Here is a 25221-nt window from a genome sequence, read left to right as displayed (position 1 = left end):
AAAATTCTCCCTTTCATACCACTGGACCTGTAAAAAAACAGTGGTCTCAGCACTAGTCCTATTGAGTCTGGACTACTGCAATAGCCTTCTGATTGGAATTAACAAAGCCCTCCTTGTCAAACTGCAGGTTATACAGAATTTGGCAGCCGATCTGCTCTTTAGAATCCCAAAATACTCTTTTGCAAAGGCGGCCCTCGATACCCTACACTAGCTTCCAGTGGAAAACCGATCAATTTTAAAGCACCTTGCCTTTAGAGCATTGCACAACCAGGGCCCTGCATATCTGATTGACCAATTTTGTTGTTACACACAAACCAGAATGCTGCGGCCCTCTTCACATATGTTGGTGGAGGTCCCCAAAGGATGACTTTCTAACTGGGGTGGCAAAAGGTTTTTGAATATCACTGCCAGATTGTGGAGTCAGTTGACATATACACTTAAAACCTCACCTAACCTGATCTCTTTCAGGAAGGGTCAGAAGACATGGCTTTTTAAGGCAAAACTTTGGTTATATTTTACATTTTTTAATATTTCAGCACTTTTTTACCTCTTGGCTGGCAGGATGTTGGATGACAATGGCCTAGAAGCCTTAGGGTATTAGTTGTGCTATATAAATAAATAATTAAGAACTATGTTTTCAATGCTCTCTGGTATTTTGCAGCTAAGCCAAACAAGTGAGATATTTTATTGGTTCTGACTGCTCCTAAGTTGACCCATGTACATTTGGGGTTTTACTGACTCAGTCAGTGGAGGCTTGAAACATGAAAATATGGTGGGGCGTGATGCCAAAAAACTCACCATATATGCTGCGCCTATTTCGGTGTGTCTCCACTCTCCCTCTGGGATCCTGGTCACGACAAGCAGGAAAGGGAAGGACTTCCTTCCTGCCCAGTGGAATGCAAATCCAACCAATCCTGGACCTGCTCTCATGTCTTTTTCAGCATGGGTGCAGCTCTAGGATTGGTTGGAGCAGGCTTACCCAGTGCTTATTTTGAGGCTAGGGGCATGTGCCAGCAATCTCCTGGTTGTTTCACATATTGGGCTGGCCGTTGCAGTATAGCCTGCCAATCAAACATGCACACTGGTAGGAAAAGCAGTCACCCTCAAATCACTGGAATCACACTTGTGATGTACACAGTGTGAGCTGGCAGAAAAGTAAAATGGTATTGCCATTCCATTTTGTTTATTTGTGTTTACCTGCTGTGCTCGCAGCAGGTGGGGGGAAGCTCTTCCGCCCTTTAGGAGGAAGCGCCCATGGACTCAGTGCCACTTGTATCTTTTATGGAGTCAAGAAAAATGGGATTGATTCAGTTAAGGACCAAGAGGCTGGAATCAATTAAACAAGACAAGACAAAAAAAACAGATACCTCTTGGACCATGAATGCTACAACCTATTTTAAACCTCAGATTATCTTTCATCTGCAGGTAAATTTGGTTAGTTAGGTAATTTAATGCATTTGTCAGTAACATATATTAGAGCCATTATACATACGTCTATTTTTGAACACCAAAACTCACAGTGTGAATCGTAGGAATGTCAGCCTTAATTTACTTTGCATACATTTGTTCAAACGCTGCCCCTGATAATCAAAGTGGGAGTAACTGTAATGCATATTTCTATTTCAAAAACTTTTGCAAAGATAACAGAAACTGTAGTTGAGCATATAATTGGTTCAATAATAATTATTTATCTTTAAATGTAAAGGTCGTCTGGAGTAAAACGGCCCGTATTGGATGCGCTGTTCAGCAATGTCCAGATTTTGTCCTGTATGTTTGCCATTATGCTCCTGAGTAAGTACTGTTTTTTTAACTTAAATCAATTTATTCTTTTAATGTTGCCACCTGATGATTGCGATAAGTTCATCTTAACATTATGCTGAATTTATGATTTTATGTTCTTATGATTATTCCTATCTATTAGCCTGAAAGCTAAGGTTTAAGCTTATGGTTTTGTATATTGCTGACGCACCATTTTATGTTGGCCTTCCATGTGCTCTAATTATGCCATCTCTATGTTATGTTATGTTATGTTATATATGATTTGTAGCGCGCACAACTACTCAGGAGTATCCTGGCGCGGATGGACAGAGGCCGAGAGAGCACAAATGACATTAAATGAGGGGGTTGAAAAGATGAGTTTCGAGAAGTTTCTTGAAAATACAGAGGTCCTGAGTATGTCTCAAAAGGCCAGGAAGGCTGTTCCATAGAATGGCCACTTTTACTGACCACGATTGGCTGCCCATCCTAGAGTGGCGAAACCGAGGAATGGCCAGTAGGCGAAGAGAGGAGGAGCGGAACGAGCGGCCAGGCTTGTAAAAGGCCATGCGCTTCCTAATGTACAAAGGTCCAGAGTCATGCAAGGCTTTATGGGCCATGGTCAGGATTTTAAATTGGACCCGCTGGGCCACAGGTAACCAATGAAGGTCACGTAGAAGTAGCCTTGCACTGGATTGTTTGGCGATGTTGAATAGGAGTCTGGCCACCGCATTTTGAATCTGTTGGAGTTTATTCATGAGATAGCCAGGGATGCCAATAAATAGGGCATTGGCGTAATCAAGCCTGGAAAGGATAAGTGCCCGAGCCACCATTTCCTTGTTGTGGTAGCAAAGGGAAGAACTTCCTAAAGATCTTAAGAGTGCCGAAGCAGATATCAGTGAGTTTTCTTAATATGCTCGGTGAACCGGAAATCTTCCCCAAACCATATCCCCAAGTTCTTGGCCGGGCTACCCACTGACCGTGGGCAAGGGAAGTCCGGTGGATACCAGGCCTCTCTAAACTGCGGGGGGAAATTGCCATACAGCAGTATCTCTGATTTTTCTTCATTACACTTGAGATGCGCCTTGCCAACCAGGTAAACACAGCAGATAAACACCTCTGCGCATCCCCAGTGCCCAATTCAGAACCTTTCCATGTAAATAGAAGCTGTGTATCATCGGCATATGCCATGATTCTGGCACCCAGCCCCTCTGCCAGGGCAACCAAAGGGGTCATATAGATATTAAAAAGTAGCGGGCTCAAAGTAGAGCCCTGTGGGACTCCCGTTGATAACTTCCTGGCAGAGGAAGAAAAAGGAGGCATCCAGACCTGTTGGGAGCGCTCCTCCAAAAAGGTTCTCAGCCAAGCCCACACTGCCCCAGAGATGCCGATGGCAGAGAGCCGATCCAAGAGAAGCTGGCGGGGTACCATATCGAAGGCGGCAGAGAGGTCCAATAAAATCAGAGCCACTCTGCCGCCCCCGTTCAGGCACTCCCTGATGGCTTCCGCTACCTCAACCAATGCCATCTCCGTGCTGAAAGATGTTCTACAACCAGACTGGGCTGGATAGAGCGCCCCAGATGTTTCAACAAAAGCCTCAAGTTGACGAAATACCAGCTTTTCACAAACTTTGGCCAGTGCCGGCAATAAGGAGATAGGCCGGTAGTTAGAAGGCAGCAAGGGATCAGCAGTTGCTTTTTTGAGAAGCAGGATAAGTTTAGCCTGTTTCCTTTGGGTGGGAACCTTTGCAGAGTGAAGTGAGCGGTTTATAATGGAAGTGACTTCAAGATAAACACTCCCCGCTACCCCCGCTAAGACTCTAGCTGGGCATGGGTCCGATGGAGAGCCCGACTTTAGAGATTTGAGGATGGCAAGAATGTCAGAGTCTTCTGCTGGCAAAAACTGGGAGAAAAGGGGGCGGGTAGAAATGTTAGACTGGAAAGCTGTAGGTGATGAGGTTGGCAGTTCCCTTACATCGACCCTAAGCTGTCTTGAATAGATTGGATTTTGCTGATAAAAAAGGAAGAGAGCTCCTCACACCACTATGAGGAGGCTGGAACAGGTTTTTGTTCAGCACTTGGAGACATAAAACTTCTTACGATTGAAAAAATCTCCTTACTATTATTATTAGCTTTCAGAATTCGCTCTGCATAGAAATCACTTTTAGCTTTCTTGACAGCGGCATAGTAAACCCTCTGAGCTGCCCAAAGCACCAATTTACCCACTGGACAGTAGGCAACGCGCCACTGGCGTTTCAGTTTCTTACAGCCCAATTTTAACTCTTTTAGGTGCCCAGAGAACCATGGATTCGAGGGGGACAATCTATGATGACAAGTAGCTGAGAGTTTAGAGGAGGATTCAACCCCCTGACCAATCCAGATGTTAAAACAATACACCGCCTCTCCAAGGTCATCTGCAGGAACCAATGGGGTGTTAAGCAAGGCCTTGGAAAAGGCTGGAATGTTATTCCTCCGCCTAGCAGGGACGAAGGATGAAGGTAGGGTGGAAGAAGATGACCCCATATCCCAAGAAAACCTAATAAAACAAGTATCGGACCATGTCACAGGTAGGGGGTCCCGGATATGCAAATCAAAATTCGAGCAAACCAAATCGATCAAATGGCCGCCCAAATTAATGGTCCCTCTACCCACTGGGTCAGTTGCATGAGGTCAAGTAGATCCAACAAAGCCTGTTGCATTACATGCCTTTGTTGAAGGCACTTACATACAGAGTACCTGATAGTTCTTGGAAATTTCCTTTAACTAACAATTCCTGCAGTTGTGATTTTGTAGGATTTTACGGATTTAAATGCATATCCCACCAGAAGTTGTGGAGAAATAAAAGAACATCATTCATAATGAACTGTATTATAAAAGAAAAATGTTACCAAAATGTAATCATAGTCACGAAGGGATAAAAACTGTAATGGTTACCTAATGGTGAACCTGTGGGTAGGTATTGCATAAGTATATTTAAATAACTAATTATTAATATGCACCGTGTTATCACAAGTATAAAATATATTATTGTATTAAATTGAGCATTGTAAACATACAATAAATTGTTCAGCATCAGTTATAGAAGTCATTATCTAAGTTGTACTATTTGCTAACTATGACCAAAGAAACAAGACTTGATTTGTCCTACCGTTGTGAAGCTTACAGCATGTCACTAGTATGTTGCATGGGTTGTATTGCATTATAATAATTTCATGTCCACTTCAACAACCTAACCACTACATCACTAGGTATGTCTATCTATGTATAGATGTGGCGCTACTACCCTATGTTATAGTACTAGGGTTTATGTAGTGAATACAAGCTTTCATAAGTGTAAAATCCCATTCAAGGAATCAGGAATCATGGAGTTGTGGGCATGTAAGTCGGGTTTTTCCAATGCAGAAGAATTTCCACATGACCAAAATAGCTCACCGTGTCATTTGTGGATGCTCCACAGCGGGTCCACCTGAAACAGCTGGTAATACGTTTGTGAGTATTTACAAACAATTAGCAGGTAGTTCTCTTTTTTGGAACGAGTCATAGCTTTAAGTATGAAAAGGTATAAATATGTTTTTAAAATAGGCATGGGAAGGGGACACCACTAAAAATGTTGGTGATATAAGCAGAGCAGTACGACTAAAGGAACACAAGTCAAAATGCTCTGTGGCTTCATATTTCCAAATGTAAAAATTTGCATTCCTTTGAGTGCAATTGGGGACACACGTGGGTGCTCCTGAGAATTTGTCACATTTGCTCCTGCACCATGCACTGCTTATCACTTGTGGTATGATAAATAACCAGGGAACCCCAGAACCACAGCTGTGGGCTGGAAGAGTCTCTCACTTGAGTGTTTTTGCTTGTGCTTTTGGGTTCTCGGCTGCTACACCTTCTCTCTTCAACTCCAAAATGACTATCACCTGCCTGAGGATTTGTAGCTGAGTTTTGAGGTTACTCCTGCAACTATCCAGTTCATGTTTTCGTAATTTTCTCTTTTCCCTTTCCATCATGGCTGTACCTACTTTTTTTCTTCATGACTTTCCCAATCCATTATGGTTTTTGGCATGTGGTGTTTGATGTAATTTCCTTTTTCTGTTCTTTTACTATTTAAAGGCCTCAGTCTGGTTGGAGGGTGTGTCACAAAAAAAGCCATTTCCTTTGCTTGTTCTTCACTTCCTGTAAATGCTGAACCTGACTATTTGCTCTTAGAACTTCCTCCCCTAGATGCCTGACTCCTGGTTGTCTCTAAACTTGTGAAGTCTTTATCAGTAAAGGTATATTGTTTTAATTATTTGCCATTTTACTCATGCCAAGTTGGCAGATTTCTTGAGGGCAACTCCTGACTACATATTTCACTGTTTTGAGACAATATGGCCTCCGGAAACAGTTGATCTTACCTCAGACAGTGGAAAACCCCGATCTGTATTATGGGCCTGAAGAGATTGCTCTGCCAAAAACTACTGACTATTTTTGGCATGGATCCTGGTATTGGCCTGGCCTCTGTCCTTCAGCAACAAACTCTGGAATTGGACTAGTTGAGGACAGAGAATGTTGTCCTTCATAAAGGTATCCATGCCATCAGCCCCTCAACATCAAAGGATTGTGAAGATCGAAAGTAATTGAAAGAGTTTTTGGATGACCCAGTTGCTTTGCCTTTCAACATGGACAATGTTCCTCTGACTGTTCCAAAGTGGGACATCTGATTGGTTCCCTGCATACAACTCTGACTTGGGCAACTACTCTAGTTGTTGCTGAAGACCCTTTCCTGAATAATTAGCCAAATTTCTTTTGGCAAAGTTCAAAAAGATATTTAAGATACCAGATCCTAAAGCCTTTGCCTATTTCACTCAGGTTCACTAGTCGTCTGCTGAAACCACCTGGGGTGGAAGTCACTTAGATGACTTTATTCTGCGAAGGGTTACTGGTGGAGTTAGAGGGTGAGCTGGTAGTTTTCTGAACTTCTAGACCAGGTTCTCCTGATTGAAAATCGAGGAGAATGGAAAAACTGAGAAGTCCGAGATTAACTTCTACTCCTTCATTCCGAATCTTTATGTAAACTGAGCCAATTGCAAAGCCAGTTGTTCTTTCTTCCAAGGTGCCTGATGAGCCAGTGTAGTTTGGATCCACTAGAAGTCCTTTGTACAATGCTGAAATGTAACAGACACTTAACAGACATTTGTGTCTCTAATGGGAGAGTCCTAAGCTTCAGCTTCAGAATTTTACTTATCAGCCCTCTACGCCACAGGCAACTGCCAGGTTCCGTCTTTTTCGTGAGGCACAAAGGAGCGGGAAATTTCACTCTCACTAAAGTTTTTAGTTTCGCTCGAAGGATCAACTCGAACACAAAAAAAGTGTTAATTGGATCCCCAAGGCCCTCCTTGCCAGTCAGCTTCTGTTACTGCACTGTGAGATTCCAGTGCCTTCGTCATGTACCTCGACTTGAAGTGTGCCAAGATACTCCACATTTTGTTCACAGGATCATCTCCAGATCACGTCCAAACAATCAACATTTTCCCTTTAACTTCAGGTCTCATGATCTCTATCACAGTTTCACACTTAGAGTTGTTATAAGGAGATGGTTGCTTTTGATCTAATCTTGTGTCTGAACTTTGCAGTAGTGCTTAGGATACTTTGGATGGAAGAGCACAACCCCTATGTTAATTCTTGGGGAATTGGCATGGTCCTAGCTTTGTCATCACGGTTCTGAAGTGGTAACTGTTTCTAGAAAACAATGTTTTTGGACTCATGTGGTACAAAAACTATCTCAAGGCCAGTCTCAGTATGCAATCACCCAGACTCTGTCCATTACTTGTCTTACTACTAATGTTATTGTCTTTCAGAAGCCTATATCTGTTCTGCCTCTGTGTCTCTCCCTGCTCATAGAGGATTGGAATGCGCTCTCCTAAACATACCTGTAGATATAATTCCTGATGACAGAATGCATCTCTGTCCCAGCAAGCAAAACAATTTCTGAAGGAATATTTGGTGTCCCTTCCTGCACATAAACAATCCAAAATTGCAATTTGTACTAGCTATGTGTGCATTGTGCAGCACACACAGTAGTTGCAAATCGTCATTTTGTAAATGATTCTTTATGTGCAAGAAGAGACGCCTTCCTGCACATAAATGATCATTCATGGCAATTTGCTGTTTCAATGTGTGCTGCACTATGCAGCACACATTGAAACAGCAAAAACAAGGAGAAATTATACATTTCTCCTCGTTTTGCCACGGTAAGACCAGGTTTTCCCCGGTCTTATTTTGGTGCTGTCTCCTATTTACACCCTCCTTGTCACTAGTGAGCAGCGTCAAAATTAATGGGTGTTGTGGCAGAACACCCATCTCAACACTTATTGCCCGCCCATTTCACGCTAAATGTAGCATGAAAGGGGCCTTGTTTACTAAGCGGTGTTAAGCCACATTAAGTGGCTTTACGCTGCCTTGTAAATAAGGCAAAGGGTTTATCATCACAGGAACATCATAAACAGTGTCGTTCCTGTGGCGATAGGAGCGTGTAAATATGCCCCTATGTTTTTGCAAAAGGCTTTAGCTCTACGCCACAACCTACTGAGAAACATGCCTATGCCACCCATAATAGGTTGGGTCATCCTTTTCCTGGTTTTAACATGCACTACTGTTTGCACCTGCTACTTTACTTGTAGGTCAACCATGTATTATATAACATCAACCTGCACAATTCCCATCCTCTTCAATCACACTTGCATTCGGAGTAATTCTATGGAATATAAGACTGTAAGCCCTTAACTATATGCTTTCGTTTTCAAAATCAAATTAGAGTTTATTGAGTAATATGAACAGTAGTGTTATGGATAATGTCCTCAGTGATGTATTCAATGATGTCATTTATAATGTCATTAGTGATGAAGTATGTGAGTTCATAAGCAATGCATGATGGGGCCCCATGTTATAGTTAGTTACCAAAATTATACATGGCAAATGTTGGTGTTTTTTTTTGTTTTCAAACAATAATCATTCTGTCACCTAACTTTAATGTCACTTCGTCTTTATCTGTGAATATCTGATATTTATTTTTATAACATACATCACGATACCTGAGTACAACACTACTTTAACCTTTGGTTTTTGGGTCAAGGATTTTGCATGGATTTTTGTAATCATTTTATAAATTTAGGGTATGAAACACTTTGTTCAGACAATCTACCCCATTGTGCATGGACTACAGCCATGCAGTGACTGTTGGGTGCAGTCCTGGTTTCCAATTTAAGCTGTGCACCCACTCTCTGCAAGAATCCAACTTGATGCTCTAGTTGTGTGCCCAGGAGAAATTAAGTAAAGGTTTATTTATGATTGATTACTTAAAATCATTACATGATAAGTCATAAAACAGTTACAAAAACACATACACAATCAGTCTTACATATAGCTTACTGAGCAACAGTTTAGTCACTCACCATTATTTTACTTTCCACCAACATCAGAACTTTTACAAAATGGGCATTTAAGATTGGGTCTGTAGGATTTAGAGTGATAATTATGACCTGTTGTAACGTTCTTATATGTCTTTGATTAAACTGTTTTCTAAGAAGTTTTCTCCTTTCTGATAATAGGACTAGGCAAATGCAGACCACATGAATTCATGTTTCTTCTGATTGTTTACAAAGTCTTCATATTTTACCTCCCCTTAATGATTCTCCCCTCGGGGCATGGTCAAGGGTGGATAGACAGAGAAAATAGAAAAACCAAAATGTATGTTTTATGGAACTTGAGTATCTGGTTGAGAAGTGTTCTTGAGCATGCCAATTGGCAGAGCTATTAATTACCATCCAAGCGTGTCAGCATTTTTTCTGTATCTGTAAATCCTGACAACGTGATACGTTCCTCATATTTTTATTAAGAAGTTTTAAAAAAATTATTAAAGTGACTGGCGCTTTCCATAAGTTTTCTGCTTGAACATTAGTCAGGGCATCTTCCATATAACGATGTGCAGGAAAGTTTGTGCCACTGCTAGCTAGTTCATACCATAATAATTTACTGAGTTTAAAAACATATTTTAGAAAGGCTCTTTGACATGCAGTTTCTTGCTTTATAACCCCAAACTCAAAGTAAACTTGTGCCAGAGATGCTGATTTTGCCATACGAATTAAATATTTAGAACATTGCGTGACTATTTTATCCAGGGTAAGTGCATCCTACCCATGAAGGCTTCACAGCCATAACTAACTGTAGGAAGCAACCTGGCATCTATAAACTTCAATATTGGATCCAGTATAGGGCCCTTTAAAGTTTTGTTTGAAGAAATAAAAGCCAACATCAGAGCACATGCTTTTGCCCATAGCTGTTGTAAATGAATATGGGATGATTCACAGGAGTTTATGGTTATGCCCAGATATTTGTACGCCAAGACTTTCTACACCAGTTCGTTATGTAGATACCATGCACCATTCTTTTTATCTCTTCATTAACAACATTTGTTTTGGTTTTGTTTAAGTATATATCCAGTTTATTGCACTGTTATATACACTTTGGTGTTTGTGAAGTCTTTGAAAACCAATTTGCGATTTATTGACTAAAACCACATTGTCGGTATATAGTCGGTGTGATAATAATTGCTGCCCAACTTTGATGTGTTGGAATTTGTCTGCTCCAACACAATAGAGAGGTGTGATAAATATAATTTAAATAATTGTGGGGCACATACACAGCCCTGCTTTAGTCCTATGGATGTTATAATTTTAAGTGATGTGCGTTTTCCATCTCTAATCTTCACTCTAATCCATGTATTGCTATATAAAATGTGTGCAGCTTTTATTAGATAATCTGGAATATCCTAATTTACCAGCTTTGCCCTTTGAGTAAACTTCTGAGCATGCTCTCAAATCCTGATTGAAGTCCACAAAACTTAAATACAGCAAGACATTTGACAGAGGTTTTTTACCAATGATGAACAAGAAGGCAAGCATATTTGTTACTGAGCCTTGGCAAAAACTTGTTTGATGCAAAGGAATTAGCTCGGATGATCTTTCCCAGTTATTTTTTAATGTGTATAGGAGAGATGCAAAATGCTTGGCATCGTTATGCAAAAGAGTGATTTGTCGATAATTTAACAATTGGGTGCAGGAATCCTCCATGAGTCTAGGATTGTCTCATTAACCAGTGTGAACTTGTACAGCTGAACTAAATTTGGGTGTGGGTGCCGTCTTTATGACTTTTACGAGGAATAATGGTGATTTGATGGGCCAAGAGCTCAATTGGTTTTTCTAAGCTAACCTTTTGAGCTGTAAGTATTCAATCTGCCTTCCTTGAACACTATCTGTTTTGATTTCTGCTGGTGAGAAGGAGCTTAGCCCAAAAGTTCTCTTCCTGCTGTTTGAGACTTTTCTAGCATATTTTACAGTGGTTAGTAGAATGCCATTTTCCCGGTTCAGCCTGACCTTGCTTTGTGCACGATTCATGTTTCTCTTACACAATCTGATGGCCCTTGTTTGAAAGCATCTCATATTTCTCTTAGGGCCGAGTTGCTTAAAGTAATTATTTGGAAACTGATCCAGAAATTCCTTAATTAAATTTTCCCAGCTTGATGAAAAAAAATGTTCTCGTGATTATTTCAGAACATTTTCCACTCCTTACATAGACTTTTCAGACTTCTATTTTAATCTCCTGGGGATGGTAGACCTATGTTCATCTCGATAGACAGAGGATCCCGTTCGAATCGAGTGACAATCTGAAAGTGTTGAATAAATCTCCATAAATCAAAACTTATAAGTGCTTTTAAAGTGGGTCTCAGCTTTAGATTGATCTGCTTAATGTCTTCCATTAGGCATTGTTGTCCAACCTGAGAACCTAAGGTAATCTCAAGGATTTTTAATTGGGGCCACCTGTTCTAGTATATTCCACATAAACTCTTGCTCCAGGAGTTGATCGACATCATACATTTCAAATAGATTAATATTCAAATCTCATATTAACATTATGTGGGATGCAGGACGATCTTGCTTTATCTCCATTTAGATCACGATTAAACTGGACATGGAAAAAACTAAGATTAGGAAGTTCATTGTGAATGGAAAAATCATTGAGAAGGTGCCCAATGTTACCAATTTAGGTAATGTTTTTAACAACAAATTGAGTTGGGATAAACTAATTATGGCAAGGGCCCAACAGACCAGTAAAATAACAGAGGGGCTGTTTTGTTTTGCCTGTAAATTGGGACATAAACCGGTCACAGAAATGATAATTTTATATGAATCCAAATGTTTATCTGTAACTACTTTTGGAGCCGGAGTATGGGGTTATCATCAAAGTTATCAGATTCAGGTTCTAGAGAACACATTTTTAAAAAGGCTTTTAATGATTCAGAATTACAATGGTCCTAACGTGTAGAAACAGCTTCTTTGCATATATTATGATTGAATTATGCTATACATATATATTGTGGGAGCTATAGTACTGCACTAAAATAATATTATTGAACAATTTACTATTTCCTTCTTCCCATGTTAAATTGGAATCTTTGGCATCCTATAATGTGTTGCTTAGTGCACTACCTGCCTGGTGGAAATACTGCTCTCTTTCTCCTTTGCTAACAGTAATCTATAATTATACTTATATTTATGTGCAGCACAATACAAAACTACGTAAAACTGAATAATAGATTTAAATTTCTTTTTATACTGTTGCAGGGGAAACGTTGGTAAGGTTATCACTAAACCATACGAACAAGGTACCCCATGCAGCAAATGTCCAAACAATTGTGAAAACAAGCTTTGCAGTAAGTACACTTAAATTACTTTTTCAACATTCCAGATATGAATATTTAAAAATATGTCAAATATGTCTGCACTAATGAAGGAATCCAGGCGAAGGGTTAATACAGCAAACAGGCTGGACTATTAACTCATGCCTACTTTTTGCTAGTGTGACATTCTGTATTTTTAATACAAAATGTTTTACAAATCCTTTTTTCTCTCACCTAAGTAATGTTTGTACCCACTGACTTTTTTTTGCAAATGTATTTTAACAGGAATAACATTTAAGTCTGTGTAGGCTTCTATCAGGCACTTGTACGCTGTCCTTACTCCCATGCAGGTGCTTTATATAATAGCAAACTATGATTTCAAAATTATGCTTCATTGAAATTGGATTTAAGAATTCTTTTTTTAGCAATGTAATGAAATGCTACCCCCCATGGATTCAACCTTTTATATTAACGGTCCATAGAAAACAGGGTTTCTAGTTGGATAAATGTATTAATGTCAGTGAAAAATATAGGTCCCGATTAAGTAATAGAAATCTCAGACCAGAGGTCTCTACAAAAGGGGGCCTGATTCACAAACTGCATTTTGTAGTATGTAAATTAGTACTACAAAACTATTACTTACTTAGTAGAAAGTAGTATTCGGAAACGTACGGGTGTCAAACTGAACCTCCACATTTCTCTTTTCTTTGTTGTGGAGCATCCAAGAGAATTTCTTTATTAGCCAATGTTAGGGGTATAGATAGACCTTTAAGAGTCTCATTGTGAGGTAATTTGTTTAAAGGCATTAGTGAAGCCACCTCAATTTGTGTCAATGTGAAGCTGTTTTATTTCTACAGCACAGTGTCTAAAGAGGAAGAGAGCCACTTACCCTTTCTTGACCTGTCCAATTGCAAATAGTTGTCTCGGGAACCACTGAGATTGGAGTCTGTGGCAGAACTGGTAGAGGAGATGTGTTTTTTGTATGATTTCTTCTCCCATTTCCTTTGAAAGGTAAAGGGTAGCATGGTGTTTTGATAGCAAGTTAAGGCCTTTGAAATTTAAGCTAACAACCATCATCACTTCTGGTGGGACAGTTTGTTGGCTTTGATTAGGAGACTAGGATAATGTAACATGTTTTGATGTTAAGGGCAGTTTGGGATACTGCATTTGTTGTGGGGAAGCCCCTCTACCAACAGTGAAAAAACTTTAACACAACATGAAAAAAATTAACTCTGTAAGTAACATGCCAAAAGTGTGAACAATCTTACTACTATAAGATTGTCCAGCTATCTATGCAAACATATCTTTTGAAGATGACCTTCCACCCCACCACACAGCACACCTTACAATTACTTAAGGAATATGATGGGGGGAGCCATATTCTTAGGATTCTTCCTTTGTGTTCTGCAGCTGCTACCCTTTTGTGACATGTCCTCTCTGAAGCGCCGGTTTAAATTCCCTGTTGTCAGAGCTTTGCTGTAGGGATTTGCTATTCTCCTGCTGCATCTTTGAGATCCCTTGGTACTTTTTTTTCCAGCTATTCCTTTGTTTTTTTGGGACAGGCCTGGGTTGTGCTCGCAGATTGTTAGTCGCTCCATCTAGTGAGAGTTTGATCCCCACTAAAACTTTTGCTTTAGTTAAAGAGCAGGTGTGTGTTGTATGTGCTCCTGCTCTTTCGACTGCGTCTCGAGGGGATGGAGTGTTGACTGAGGAATCTACCCTAAGGTTCTACGGAGACACGACATTCCTGGAGAGGCAGTTGGTAAGAATAGCAGGCTAGGATCCCCGTCCTGTTGGAGAGCTATGAAATAAATACTTACTTCAACTTACCTGATCACCTCCTCCGTATTTATCTTCAACATTTTGGCAACAATTGCCTGCTCCAGCTCTCAACCAGCAGCAAATGATTTCACACGTATGCTGTGTTTCTTCTACTGACTTCCATATATGAGCGCAACGATGGACATCTTACGGTGGACTCCAGTCGCCCAACCTTTCCTGATGGACATGTTGTGAGTGGCGCTATCACCCCATTAAGGTACTGTTTGATTTTTTCCATTAATTCTCTTCTTGGTGAACTTTGCTGCGCTCGAGCCGTTCATGCTCGCGCTTCCTCGCTGCGTTACCTGGTTACGCTGTTGCCACCTCGACCTTCAAGATTTCTTCATTTACGTCAACACACCCACGCCGGCGTGATGCCATCTTGGATTCCAATCATTTTCGCTTATTACTGCAGTCATTGTCAACAGCGTTAATGATTGTGTTTACACTGTGAAAGTCAACGTCAAGACATTTTTCTTCTGAATAATAAATATTCATGCTGTGATGGTGGTCAGCACTTTCTTCTTATTCTCGATCTGAACAGCGTTAAACTGTGATTGTCTACAACAGTTTGTTTGTCTTGTCAGCTGATTACGGTGATCTGCACACCTTATTAGCAGATCTTACATTTTTTAAAGCTGCTCATTTTTATTACTGTGCAGATTCTACACAGTGATTTGCACATCTAAATTGCAGATCATATATTAGCAGCTATTATTATTCCTTTTCACAAAATGTACACGGTGATCTGCACACCTTATTAGCAAGTCATATTTTCGCTTATTCAAATTGTACATGGTGGTTTGCACACCTGATTTGCAAATCATACTTTAGCAGATGTTATTATTTCTTCCACAACATTTTTTCTTTCTTTTTTTTCTTTCTTATCTTTACAAAATTTATAGAGTGATTTGTACTTTTGTCTGATCACATTCTCATCTGTTGCTGAATTATTTTTAGTCTCAATCTAGTATGCTGCAAATCAAACCATTTCTCTTCCACCACCATTTTTACCTGATGGAGATACACCTTCCATTGAATGGGAGGAATAGATTGGTATTTTTCGAAAATTATTTAGAAGCCATTGATGGTTTTAGGCTCCAAGCATCCAGGAAGAGAGCTATTTTATTAAATTCATTAGGGAAAGCTGGTCAACATCAAAGTTCTTTCTGAAATCATCGGTGCGGGTGGTGAGCCTATTGACAAACGATATATTGAGGTCAAACAAAGCCTGGCTAAGTATTTTGGTAAGCAGGTTAATATCATTATGCAACATCACAAGTTTTACACAGTACCTCAGAAAGATAAAGAAACTGTGGATCAAATGGTTACCCGTCTAAGAGAACTTGTCTTGAAATGTGATTTTGGCACCATGACTGATCAATTAATTAGAGACCAACTAATTGTACAGTGCAAAAATAAAAGAATGCAAGAAAAACTATGGGAAGCTAAAACATCCATACACACCAAGAGGGGTAGAGAGGAAAACGAGACTGGACAAAACATGCGGGACACAAATAATGTTAGTAAAACTGCCCTCACTCACACACAAGTCTGTGTGTGACATGCTTCATCATCTGGCCTGCTTACAAAACACCCTGGAGTAGCCACGCACAGGATGGAGCATATGGGTGAGTGCAAGGTGCTACCAACCCTGACTGGGAACAGTGATAGAAATAAGTGCAGTGAGAAATAAATGTAAAACTGCCTCGTGGGTACACTATCGATTTTTTATTTCAGTGTCCCACTGACAGGATTAAAAACTGAAAAGGATGGGCTTATTTGCGAGAGGATTAAGAACTCACATCAACTCTCCTAAGACTGCCAAAGTCAACATGTTTCGACCGGGGTTAGTGTGCCCACATTATTGGGTCACACCGGTCTTCTTCAGGACTCCTGTCAGTCCCAGTCAAACCCCCTGTTACCTTATTCTGGTTAATACCCAGGGTTCATACATGCAGCATTCCTGGCGTGTGGAGGTAATTCCCTTGACATGGAATACATGTACAAGTTTAGTGGTGTTACGAGCTTGAAGTGGAGGTGGGCAAGGAGAACCCCTAATGACACAACTGCCCCGTAGGTGATTCCCGCCCAGTTGGCTTGCCACGGTCCCGCCTGTAGTCCAAAAAATCCAACACTACTTGATGATATCACCATTGCTAAAGTGGTTGAGGAATCTGATAAGTGTATGCAAGAAATGCATTCGTTGGAACTCAAAAAAGATGATACAGTAAATGTGGTTTTGAAGAAAGATACTCCTTTGAATAGTGATGGCAAGAGTAAACAATTTCCGAAAGCTAAACGAAGAGCACCCGTCGACCACAGAAAATTCACAAGTTGCTATAGATGCGGCAGTGTTAATCATGCTGCAGACTTTGCCGAGTGTTATGCTAGAGATAAGTCACGTAGAAATTATGGTAAAAGAGGTCACTTGAGCTCTGTCTGTAACAAGTTCAAAAGAAATAGAGTTGCTTTTGTTGACGATGAGAGTGTCTAGCCTGAAATGTCCTTGTGCATTGAGGATGATATTTCAGGTATTCTACAGAGACCTAAAGCAACTTTTATTTGCTTATGGTTGATCCAGGCTCCATGCTTACAAATATTCTGTTTCGAATATTCAAAGAATATTGGCCTGATGTTACTTTGTCTAATAGTGATGTTTCTCCAAAGGGATATAGTGGTAAGGCTATTGACATCAAAGGTGTCATGGAGACAAAATTTCAATTTAAATGTAGAAGTGCTACTGAGAAAGTATATGTCTCTAATGATGGCCCAGCAATTCTTGGTTGGGTACAACAACACGATTTACGTGTCATTATTGATCCTAGATCTTCAGAGCACGTATTAGTAATTGAAGATTAACCAAGTCTTGATTCTGTGTTGTCTAAATTTGAGAATATTTTTTGCCTTCATTTTGGAAAGTTAATGAGGTACACACATGGAATTAAACTTAAGAAGGATACCATTCCTATTAGACATCCACTAAGGAAAATATGCATTTCTGTTTTTGATGAGGTCAAAGAAGTGTTAAATGACATGCAAAAGCAAGATATTATTGAACATATCAAGGTCTCGGAGTGGCTTACTCCGATAGTCGCCACAAAAAAAAGGATGGCAAACTTTGTTTTTGTGTGTACCTCAGGAATTTAATTTAAAACATCATCGTAGATAGTTTTCCCCTCCCAAATATTTCCGAGATGGTCATGTTAATGGATAAAGCAAAGTATTTTACCAAACTTGACTTAATATCAGCCTATCATCAGGTTGATTGCATCCCAATTTTAGGAAATTAACAGCTTTTCTTACTATGGAGGGAGTGTTTCAATTTAATAGACTTCCCTTCGGCTTGGCTTCAGCCGCCAGTGTGTTCCAACGCATGATGCATCAACTACTCAAAGGTATCACCAATGTTCATTATTTTCAAGATGACATTGTTATTACTGGGAAAAATCAGGCAGAAAACAATGTCACATTAGACAGGGTGTTAGGTTTGTTACAGAATGCTGGTCTCACAGTGCGAAAAGATAAATGTTTATTTCTAGTGAAAAAGTAGATTATTTAGGGTACACTATCTCTGAAGGGGGTGTGCAACCTAAGGAGGATTTGTTAAAAGCCATCAGAGGTGCAGCCACACCATCCACAAAGGAACAGTTGAAGTCTTTTATATGAGACTAATAAAATATTATTCTAAGTTTGTAAATAACGCTGCACATAAAACAGAGGCTCTGCGGCAGTTGTTGAGGAAAGGTGTACCATTTTCTTGGGAGACTCCGCAAGACCATGTTTTTCAAAACATAAAAAATGAAATTATAGATGCCGGTATTCTCACAACATTTGAATCATGAGCTAATAATAACAGTCCAGAAATTTTTTCCATTGTCAAGAGCTTTCTCTCCCCGTGTGCTGAACAAACATCGGCGAAACCCTCTACTGAATGGTGTGAGAATCTTTCCTCTTTTTTTCTAACAAAAATTGCTACAATACAGCAAAGTCTTAGAACGGTCAGTGGTGTGAGTAGGACTGCTGAAAATGTTAGATTTATAATACCGCCTACTTATACTATGGAGAGATTTACTCCCCCCTCAGTGGAAGACACCTTGTCTGCAATTAAATCTATGAGATCTGGTGCCCCTGGTGATACATGCCCGGCCCGGTTGTTGGCTGAAGTGGCAGAATCAGTGGCATTGGAGGTTTCACAAATAATGGGTCTATCCTTTGAAACTTCCAAGGTTCCTGCGGAATGGAACAGGCAAAGCTGCTTCCCTTGTTGAAGAAAATGGGTGCTGATCCTGCTATGCCGGGCAATTACAGACCCATTTCCCTGCTTCCAGCCATGGCAAAAATTGGAGAGAAACTTGCCTTTAGTCAGTTGAATACCTTTGTGGAATCATCGAAAGCTCTCCACCCTGCTCAGTCTGGCTTCCGTGCAGCACACAACACGGAGTCAGCCTTGGTGGAGATCACAGAGGCGATTAGGGAGTGTTTGGACAGTGGCGGCAGAGCGTCTCTAATTTTATCGGACCTCTCTGCCGCGTTCGATACTGTCCCGCACTCACTTCTCCTGACTCGATTGGCTGAGATTGGTGTGCTGGGCTCAGCACTGGAATGGGTGAAATCTTTTTTGTCCGACAGGTCCCAGCAAGTATGGATCCCACCTTTTTCTTCCTCGGCCAAGCCTCTTACTACCGGGGTACCTCAGGGGTCTACATTAAGCCCATTGCTTTTTAATGTATACCTTACCCCACTTATAGTGTTGGCCGAACAAATGGGGGCTAAAATTATAGCGTATGCTGATGATACGCAACTTTTATTTACATGGCCAGATACAGCACTTAATACTGAGGTCACTCGTTCTTGTCTTTCTGTGGTGTTCAATTGGTTAGCAGTGGCACGGCTAAAATGTAACGAAGACAAAACAGAGATTTTGCTGTACGGCCAATTTCCGCCCAATTTTAGAGAACTTTTGTGGCCTCCTGATTTTCCCCAGCCAAGTTCAGTCACCATCCCGGCAAAGAACCTGGGAGTATGGTTTGGGGAGGATCTGAGATTTGAGGCACACATAAAAAAACTTACAGGGGTTTGCTTCGGATCTCTCAAAGCTATGCAGAAGTTCTTTCCATATCTTCCATCTTCAGCAAGAGAGTCGGTTGCGAGGGCACTAATACTATCACGGATCGATTATGCCAACTCTCTTCTTAGCGGAACTCCAGCCTTCTTAGTCGCCAGACTACAGATTATTCAAAATGCGACGGCGAGACTTCTGTGCAATGTGCCCAGTAGAGAGAGTGTGCGAATCCATTTGAAGGAGCTACATTGGCTTCCGGTGACTCAAAGGATTACTTTTAAAATCCTAACACTAGCATTTAAAGCAGTCAATGATCTTGGGCCTTTCTATCTGAGGAAAAGATTCAGCAGATACACTCCCACTCGTTCTTTACGTTCAGCTGGTTGCAATTTTCTGAATGTTCCCCGTTTTCGGCGAGTGTGCCTTGGAGGCCAGTCAATTGCCGTTCTTGCGGCTTCGGCCTGGAACACTCTGCTTCTATTCTTGAGATTGATCCAGAATTTTGTACCTTTTAAGAAGGCACTGAAGACTCATCTTTTCAGATCTGCTTATTAGACTTTTGTTAATTTTCTCCTGTTTCCTTCTGGCCACCTGCTTGTTTTTTACTTTTCGCGCCAGGATACTCTGGAGTAACAGAGCGCGTTATAAAACAGCTAAAATAAATAAATAAAAATAAATAAATAAATCTGGCAGGGACACATTTATCACAGTAGATGCCAGTGCTCATGGTCTTGGGGCTGTCTTATCACAAATTAAATTTGGTGTAGTAAAACCTGTAGCTTTTGCGTCAAGCACGCTCAATAGTTCTGAGCTAAATTATGCTGTTATCGAGCGTGAGGCTTTAGCTGCAGCATGGGGTGTACACTATTTTCGTACATATGTGTGCGGAAATCAGTTCACTCTCTGAACTGACCACAAACCGCTGAATAGAATTCTTAGTCCAGGTGGTGCCAATAAGGGTTCACCTCTTTTGATGAAGATGTTAGACTTTGGGTGGAAAGTTGTTCTCTATGTAGAGAGAGTGAAAAACGATTGAAGATTAGCTTGAAAGGCATGGGTTCTATTTCTGGTAGTAGTGGTGGTTCACCTTGTGCAAAAGTTTGTTGTGGTTCTATTGGGCCTTTGGATTTTATTCCTGGTGATAAACGTTTTGCCATGGTGATAGTGGATGTTTTTTCCAGATGGCTTGAGGTGGAATTTTTACCACCTTTACTGTTATTGAAAGTCTGTGTTCTGTTTTCAAGAGAGAAGGTTTTCCACACACTTTGGTCACAGATAACGGAACACAACTAACCTCTCATATTATGCATAGCTTTCTCTTGAATAATGGCATAAGGCATATGTGTACTTCCTTGTACAACCTTCAGGGAAATTGTATGGTGGAGCATATGAATAGGGTTGTTAAGGGTGCTATTCAATTGGCTATACAAGGAGGACAGAATGTTCAGAAGTGCGTGCAAGCTATGGTGTGGGCTCACAATAGCACAGTGCATAGCATCACCAACGAGATACCTTTTACAAGGATGAGAGGGAGGTCACCTAAAACTAAATTAACACCTTATTGGATGCAAGATAAAGGCACAATCACTGCTAAAACAGAACAATTTGGTAATATTGAAGTTGGAGATTTAATCAAGGTTAAGTGTGGAAGGAAAGAGCACTTCCCGAATATGTTTTCTGACCCCAAGAAGGTAAAAGAAGTTCATAAATGGCATGTCATCTTAGAGAATGGGCAAAAATTGAATTTTAGGAGATTAGCTCTGTATAAGAAAAAAAATGATAATTTTGACTCAAAGGTTGTTTCACCATCTGTTGTTAAGGAAAAGGGTGTGGGTGGTTGTTGCCAAGAAGATTTAAAGATTTTGTTATGACTTGAAATATTGTATTTTGTAATTTTGTTTTCTCATGTACGGAAAATCTATTGATTGTGCATGATTTACAAGTCACGTTTTTACTTGTTTATATCCATTGCTATTTTTGGTTGCTATTAGTGCTTTGTTCTTTATTATTTTCATTCTTAGTATTGTTGTTACGTATACTAATGTATTGATGTTCTATTTTTTGTTATAATGAAAGAAGATATGTTGTATGTGCTTCTGCTCTTTCTACTGTGTCTCACAGGGGTGGAGTGTTCACCGTGGAATCTCCATGAGGTTCCACGGAGACACAACATTCCTGGAGAGGCAGTTGGTGAGAATAAAAGGCTGGGATCCCCGTCCTGTTGGAGAGCTCTGAAATAAGTACTTACTTTAGCTTACCTGATTGCCTCCTCTGTATTTATCTTCAACATTTTAGGAGTGTTTACCGTGAATGTACCTTGAGGTTCTACAGAGACACAACATTCCTGGAGAGGCAGTTGGTGAGAATAGCAGGCTGGGATCCCCATCCTGTTGGAGAGCTATGAAATAAATATTTACTTCAACTTACCTGATTGCCTCCTCTGTATTTATCTTCAACAGTGTGCGCCGCTTTGCCTTGCCATTGGAACATTAGTCTGAAAGGATGTGTCCAACAGATGGAGATAGCCTGGGCTCTTATTATGTCTTTCTTTGGTTTGTTGTCTCTGTGTTTCTGTAAAGGCAAATATGACAGTTCCTGAAAATGTGTATTTTAGTTTCCTAATGCATAATTTTTTTTTCATGCAAGTGATATCGGGGGAAAATTGTACATTGTTTAACTGACAAGTGGGTGTATGTAATCTATCTATTTCAGTGGTGCGCAGCATGTGAGGATTGAGAATACTGCAGGTCCCTAATGAATTTCTCAAATATGTTTTCTTTTATGCTGTAAAACCCCTTGTCTCAAACACCCAAAGTTTTTTTTTGTTCCGTCAGCCTCTACATTCCAGATCTTACAACTGCCCTTGAAGAGCAAGGTTTTGTTCATGTAGAATGAAGATATCTTGTTTGATGAAGTCCTGTTCATCATCTCCAGTGTCTCTGTGCTCCGACAGGGTAAATACCCTCTCCCTCAGGTCCATGATGACATTCTTTATGTTGCACATTTCTTTCCTTAGACCATCTTTTAGTTGGTTTGGGCTTCTGATTCTTTGTTTAAGAGTGACCTTAGCTGGCCACAGTGAGGCCTGGCTGAGATTAGTATCACTGGTGTTGATGGGTATATAAGGTCCAATCTTTGTAAGAAGGTTCATGCCTATATTTTGTGTTTCAATTTCAGTTGAAAGGTTGGAGACCACCAATTTGTCACTGGTAGAGCTCGTCAGGAATGTCAGCCATCAGACTTGGTTACAGTTATTGATGCTAGGTCACCTTCAGGCATGCTTTGGTACAATCCAGACCTTGTGACAAGGAGTATGTGCGTTCAGAATAGCATCTGGCTGCCTTTGGAAGGTTTCATCCCCATGTTCAGCGTGAATGGGGCTGGGCCTCTTCCTTGCCTTCCTCTCCAGTGGCAGGAACGCCCTTTGAAATTGCTGGCAAAAGGAGAAAGCGTGCTTGAAGCCCCACACCACATGAAAGGCCCCGGTAAGCCAATAGAATGTCCCACAGATCTGCTCATTCTTCTGTAACTCTTGCAGGTGATTGTGGTCAAGAAGAGGATGCAGAAGGTCATCAAAAAGGCCCAACGAGCCGCTTCAGGACTGGTCGCCTTCTCCTTTAAGACCAGCTCTTACGATCTCCTCATCGAGGAGGAAATAGGCAGGGAACAGTAAGTTTTTTTTTAGGAATTAGGTAAGGATAGTGATAAGTGGTAGTAAGTGGATAATGGGGTTCAGAGATTGTTAGCGTTAAAGGGTACTTAGGGGGTTTTTAGTATTTATGGATGGGTGGCATTAAGCTGTGGTCAGGGTATTTTGGTTTACTAAAGTGTATTAGGTGCACAGACATAATATCGAGTCCAAAATATCGTTTGGACATAATATCGAGTAAATAATATAGACTGGACAAAATATCGACTGGACAGAATATCGACTACAAAAAAATCGTTTTTAAGGTAAGTGAAGTAATATCGACTGTATAAAATATAGATAGCAAAAATATCGAATTTTTAATAATATATAATATTTTATAGTGTATTTTTATGTAATAATATGTGTGAAAAGTGTGTATTAATGTTATAAATAATTGTATTAAATGAATTTTGTTTTTATAATAATTGCGTAATGTAATTCTGTAGCGGGTTGTGGGTTTATAGGGGAATAGGGTGGGAAGTAATTTAATTATAATTAATTAAATATGTAAATTAATTAATTGATATTAATTTAAAAATAATTGTTAATTAATTTATATGTGTTAATTAATTTAATAGTAATTGCAAAATAATTAATAATAATTGATTAATTGGTAAATATGTAAATTTTACTAATTTAATGCAGTAGCGGGTTGTGGGATTATAGGGGAATAGGGTGGGAAGTAATTTAATTAATAATAATTAAATATGTTAATATATTTATTGATAGTAATTAGTAAATAATTGATAATTAATTTATATGTGTTAATTAATTTAATAGTAATTGTTAATAATTTTATAATAATTGATTAATTGGTTAATATGTGATTTTTACTAATTTAATTATTACAACTACGCTTTCCAACGCTTTCCTTACTGTTGCACCCACTGGAGTGGGAATAGTAATTTTAACCCCTACGCTATCCAACGCTTTCCCTACTGTTGCACCCACTGGAGTTGGAATAGTAATTTTAACCCCTACGCTATCCAACGCTTTCCCTACTGTTGCACCCACTGGAGTGGGAATAGTAATTTTAACCCCTACGCTATCCAACTCTTTCCCTACTGTTGCACCCACTGGAGTGGGAATAGTAATTTTAACCACTACGCTATCCAACGCTTTCCCTACTGTTGCACCCACTGGAGTTGGAATAGTAATTTTAACCCCTACGCTATCCAACGCTTTCCCTACTGTTGCACCCACTGGAGTGGGAATAGTAATTTTAACCCCTATGCTATCCAACTCTTTCCCTACTGTTGCACCCACTGGAGTGGGAATAGTAATTTTAACCCCTACGCTATACAACGCTTTCCCTACTGTTGCACCCACTGGAGTTGGAATAGTAATTTTAACCACTACGCTATCCAACGCTTTCCCTACTGTTGCACCCACTGGAGTGGGAATAGTAATTTTAACCCCCACGCTATCCAACGCTTTCCCTACTGTTGCACCCACTGGAGTGGGAATAGTAATTTTAACCCCTACGCTATCCAAAACTTTCCCTACTGTTGCACCCACTGGAGTGGGAATAGTAATTTTAACCCCTACGCTATCCAACGCTTTCCCTACTGTTGCACCCACTGGAGTGGGAATAGTAATTTTTACTCTATTGTTATTGTACATTAATAATATTGGCTATTATTTAATTATATTTTGTTACTATATATATATGTTTTAAGAAATATGATAAAATATTTTTTTTGTACTTTCATTAATTATTTAATTATCATTAGTTAATTTAAGTATTCTTAAGTATATTTTAGTACTTAGTTTTTAATATTAATTTAATTTAATAGTGTTTTTAGTAAAGTCGATATTTTTTACAACTATATTTTAGTAAACGATATTTTAAACTCGATATTTTTGTACTTACCTGTTTGTACATAGAAACTCGATATTTTGTCAGTCGATATTTTTGACACAATATTCTTGCAGGTCGATATTTTGGAATTCGATATTATTTCAGTGATCCGTGTATTATTATGGGATGGTTCAGGTTTTTAGGGTGCAGGGATGTGTAGTGAAAATGGGTAGTAAGAGATTGGTCGAGTTCAGGGAAGGGTAGTGTTAAGGGTTAATAAGGGATTGTAGACTTCAGGGAAGGATAGCCATAAGAGAAAGTAAGGTATTTTTAGTTCCATGGAAGGGTAGTTGAAGAAGGCATGTGAAACAGAGG

The 25221-nt window shown here is 39.8% G+C and overlaps 1 protein-coding gene across 1 annotated transcript in view; it reads left to right on the top strand.

Moving 5' to 3' along the window:
- Nucleotides 1–25221, top strand: part of LOC147709477 (cysteine-rich secretory protein 2-like) — a 310503-nt gene that overhangs the window by 255690 nt on the left and 29592 nt on the right. Inside the window, exons 5-6 of the mRNA XM_086925500.1 lie at nucleotides 1706–1791; nucleotides 12413–12501. Of these exons, the coding sequence (XP_086781626.1) occupies nucleotides 1706–1791; nucleotides 12413–12501 (175 nt within the window). The remainder of the gene's footprint in view (nucleotides 1–1705; nucleotides 1792–12412; nucleotides 12502–25221) is intronic.

Source organism: Lissotriton vulgaris, chromosome 6, assembly GCF_964263255.1.
Source record: "Lissotriton vulgaris chromosome 6, aLisVul1.2, whole genome shotgun sequence".
In the NCBI taxonomy this organism is placed as follows: Eukaryota; Metazoa; Chordata; class Amphibia; order Caudata; family Salamandridae; genus Lissotriton; species Lissotriton vulgaris.
The sequence above is the reverse complement of the archived record's forward strand: the minus strand, read 5'-3'. Positions and strand labels throughout refer to the sequence as shown.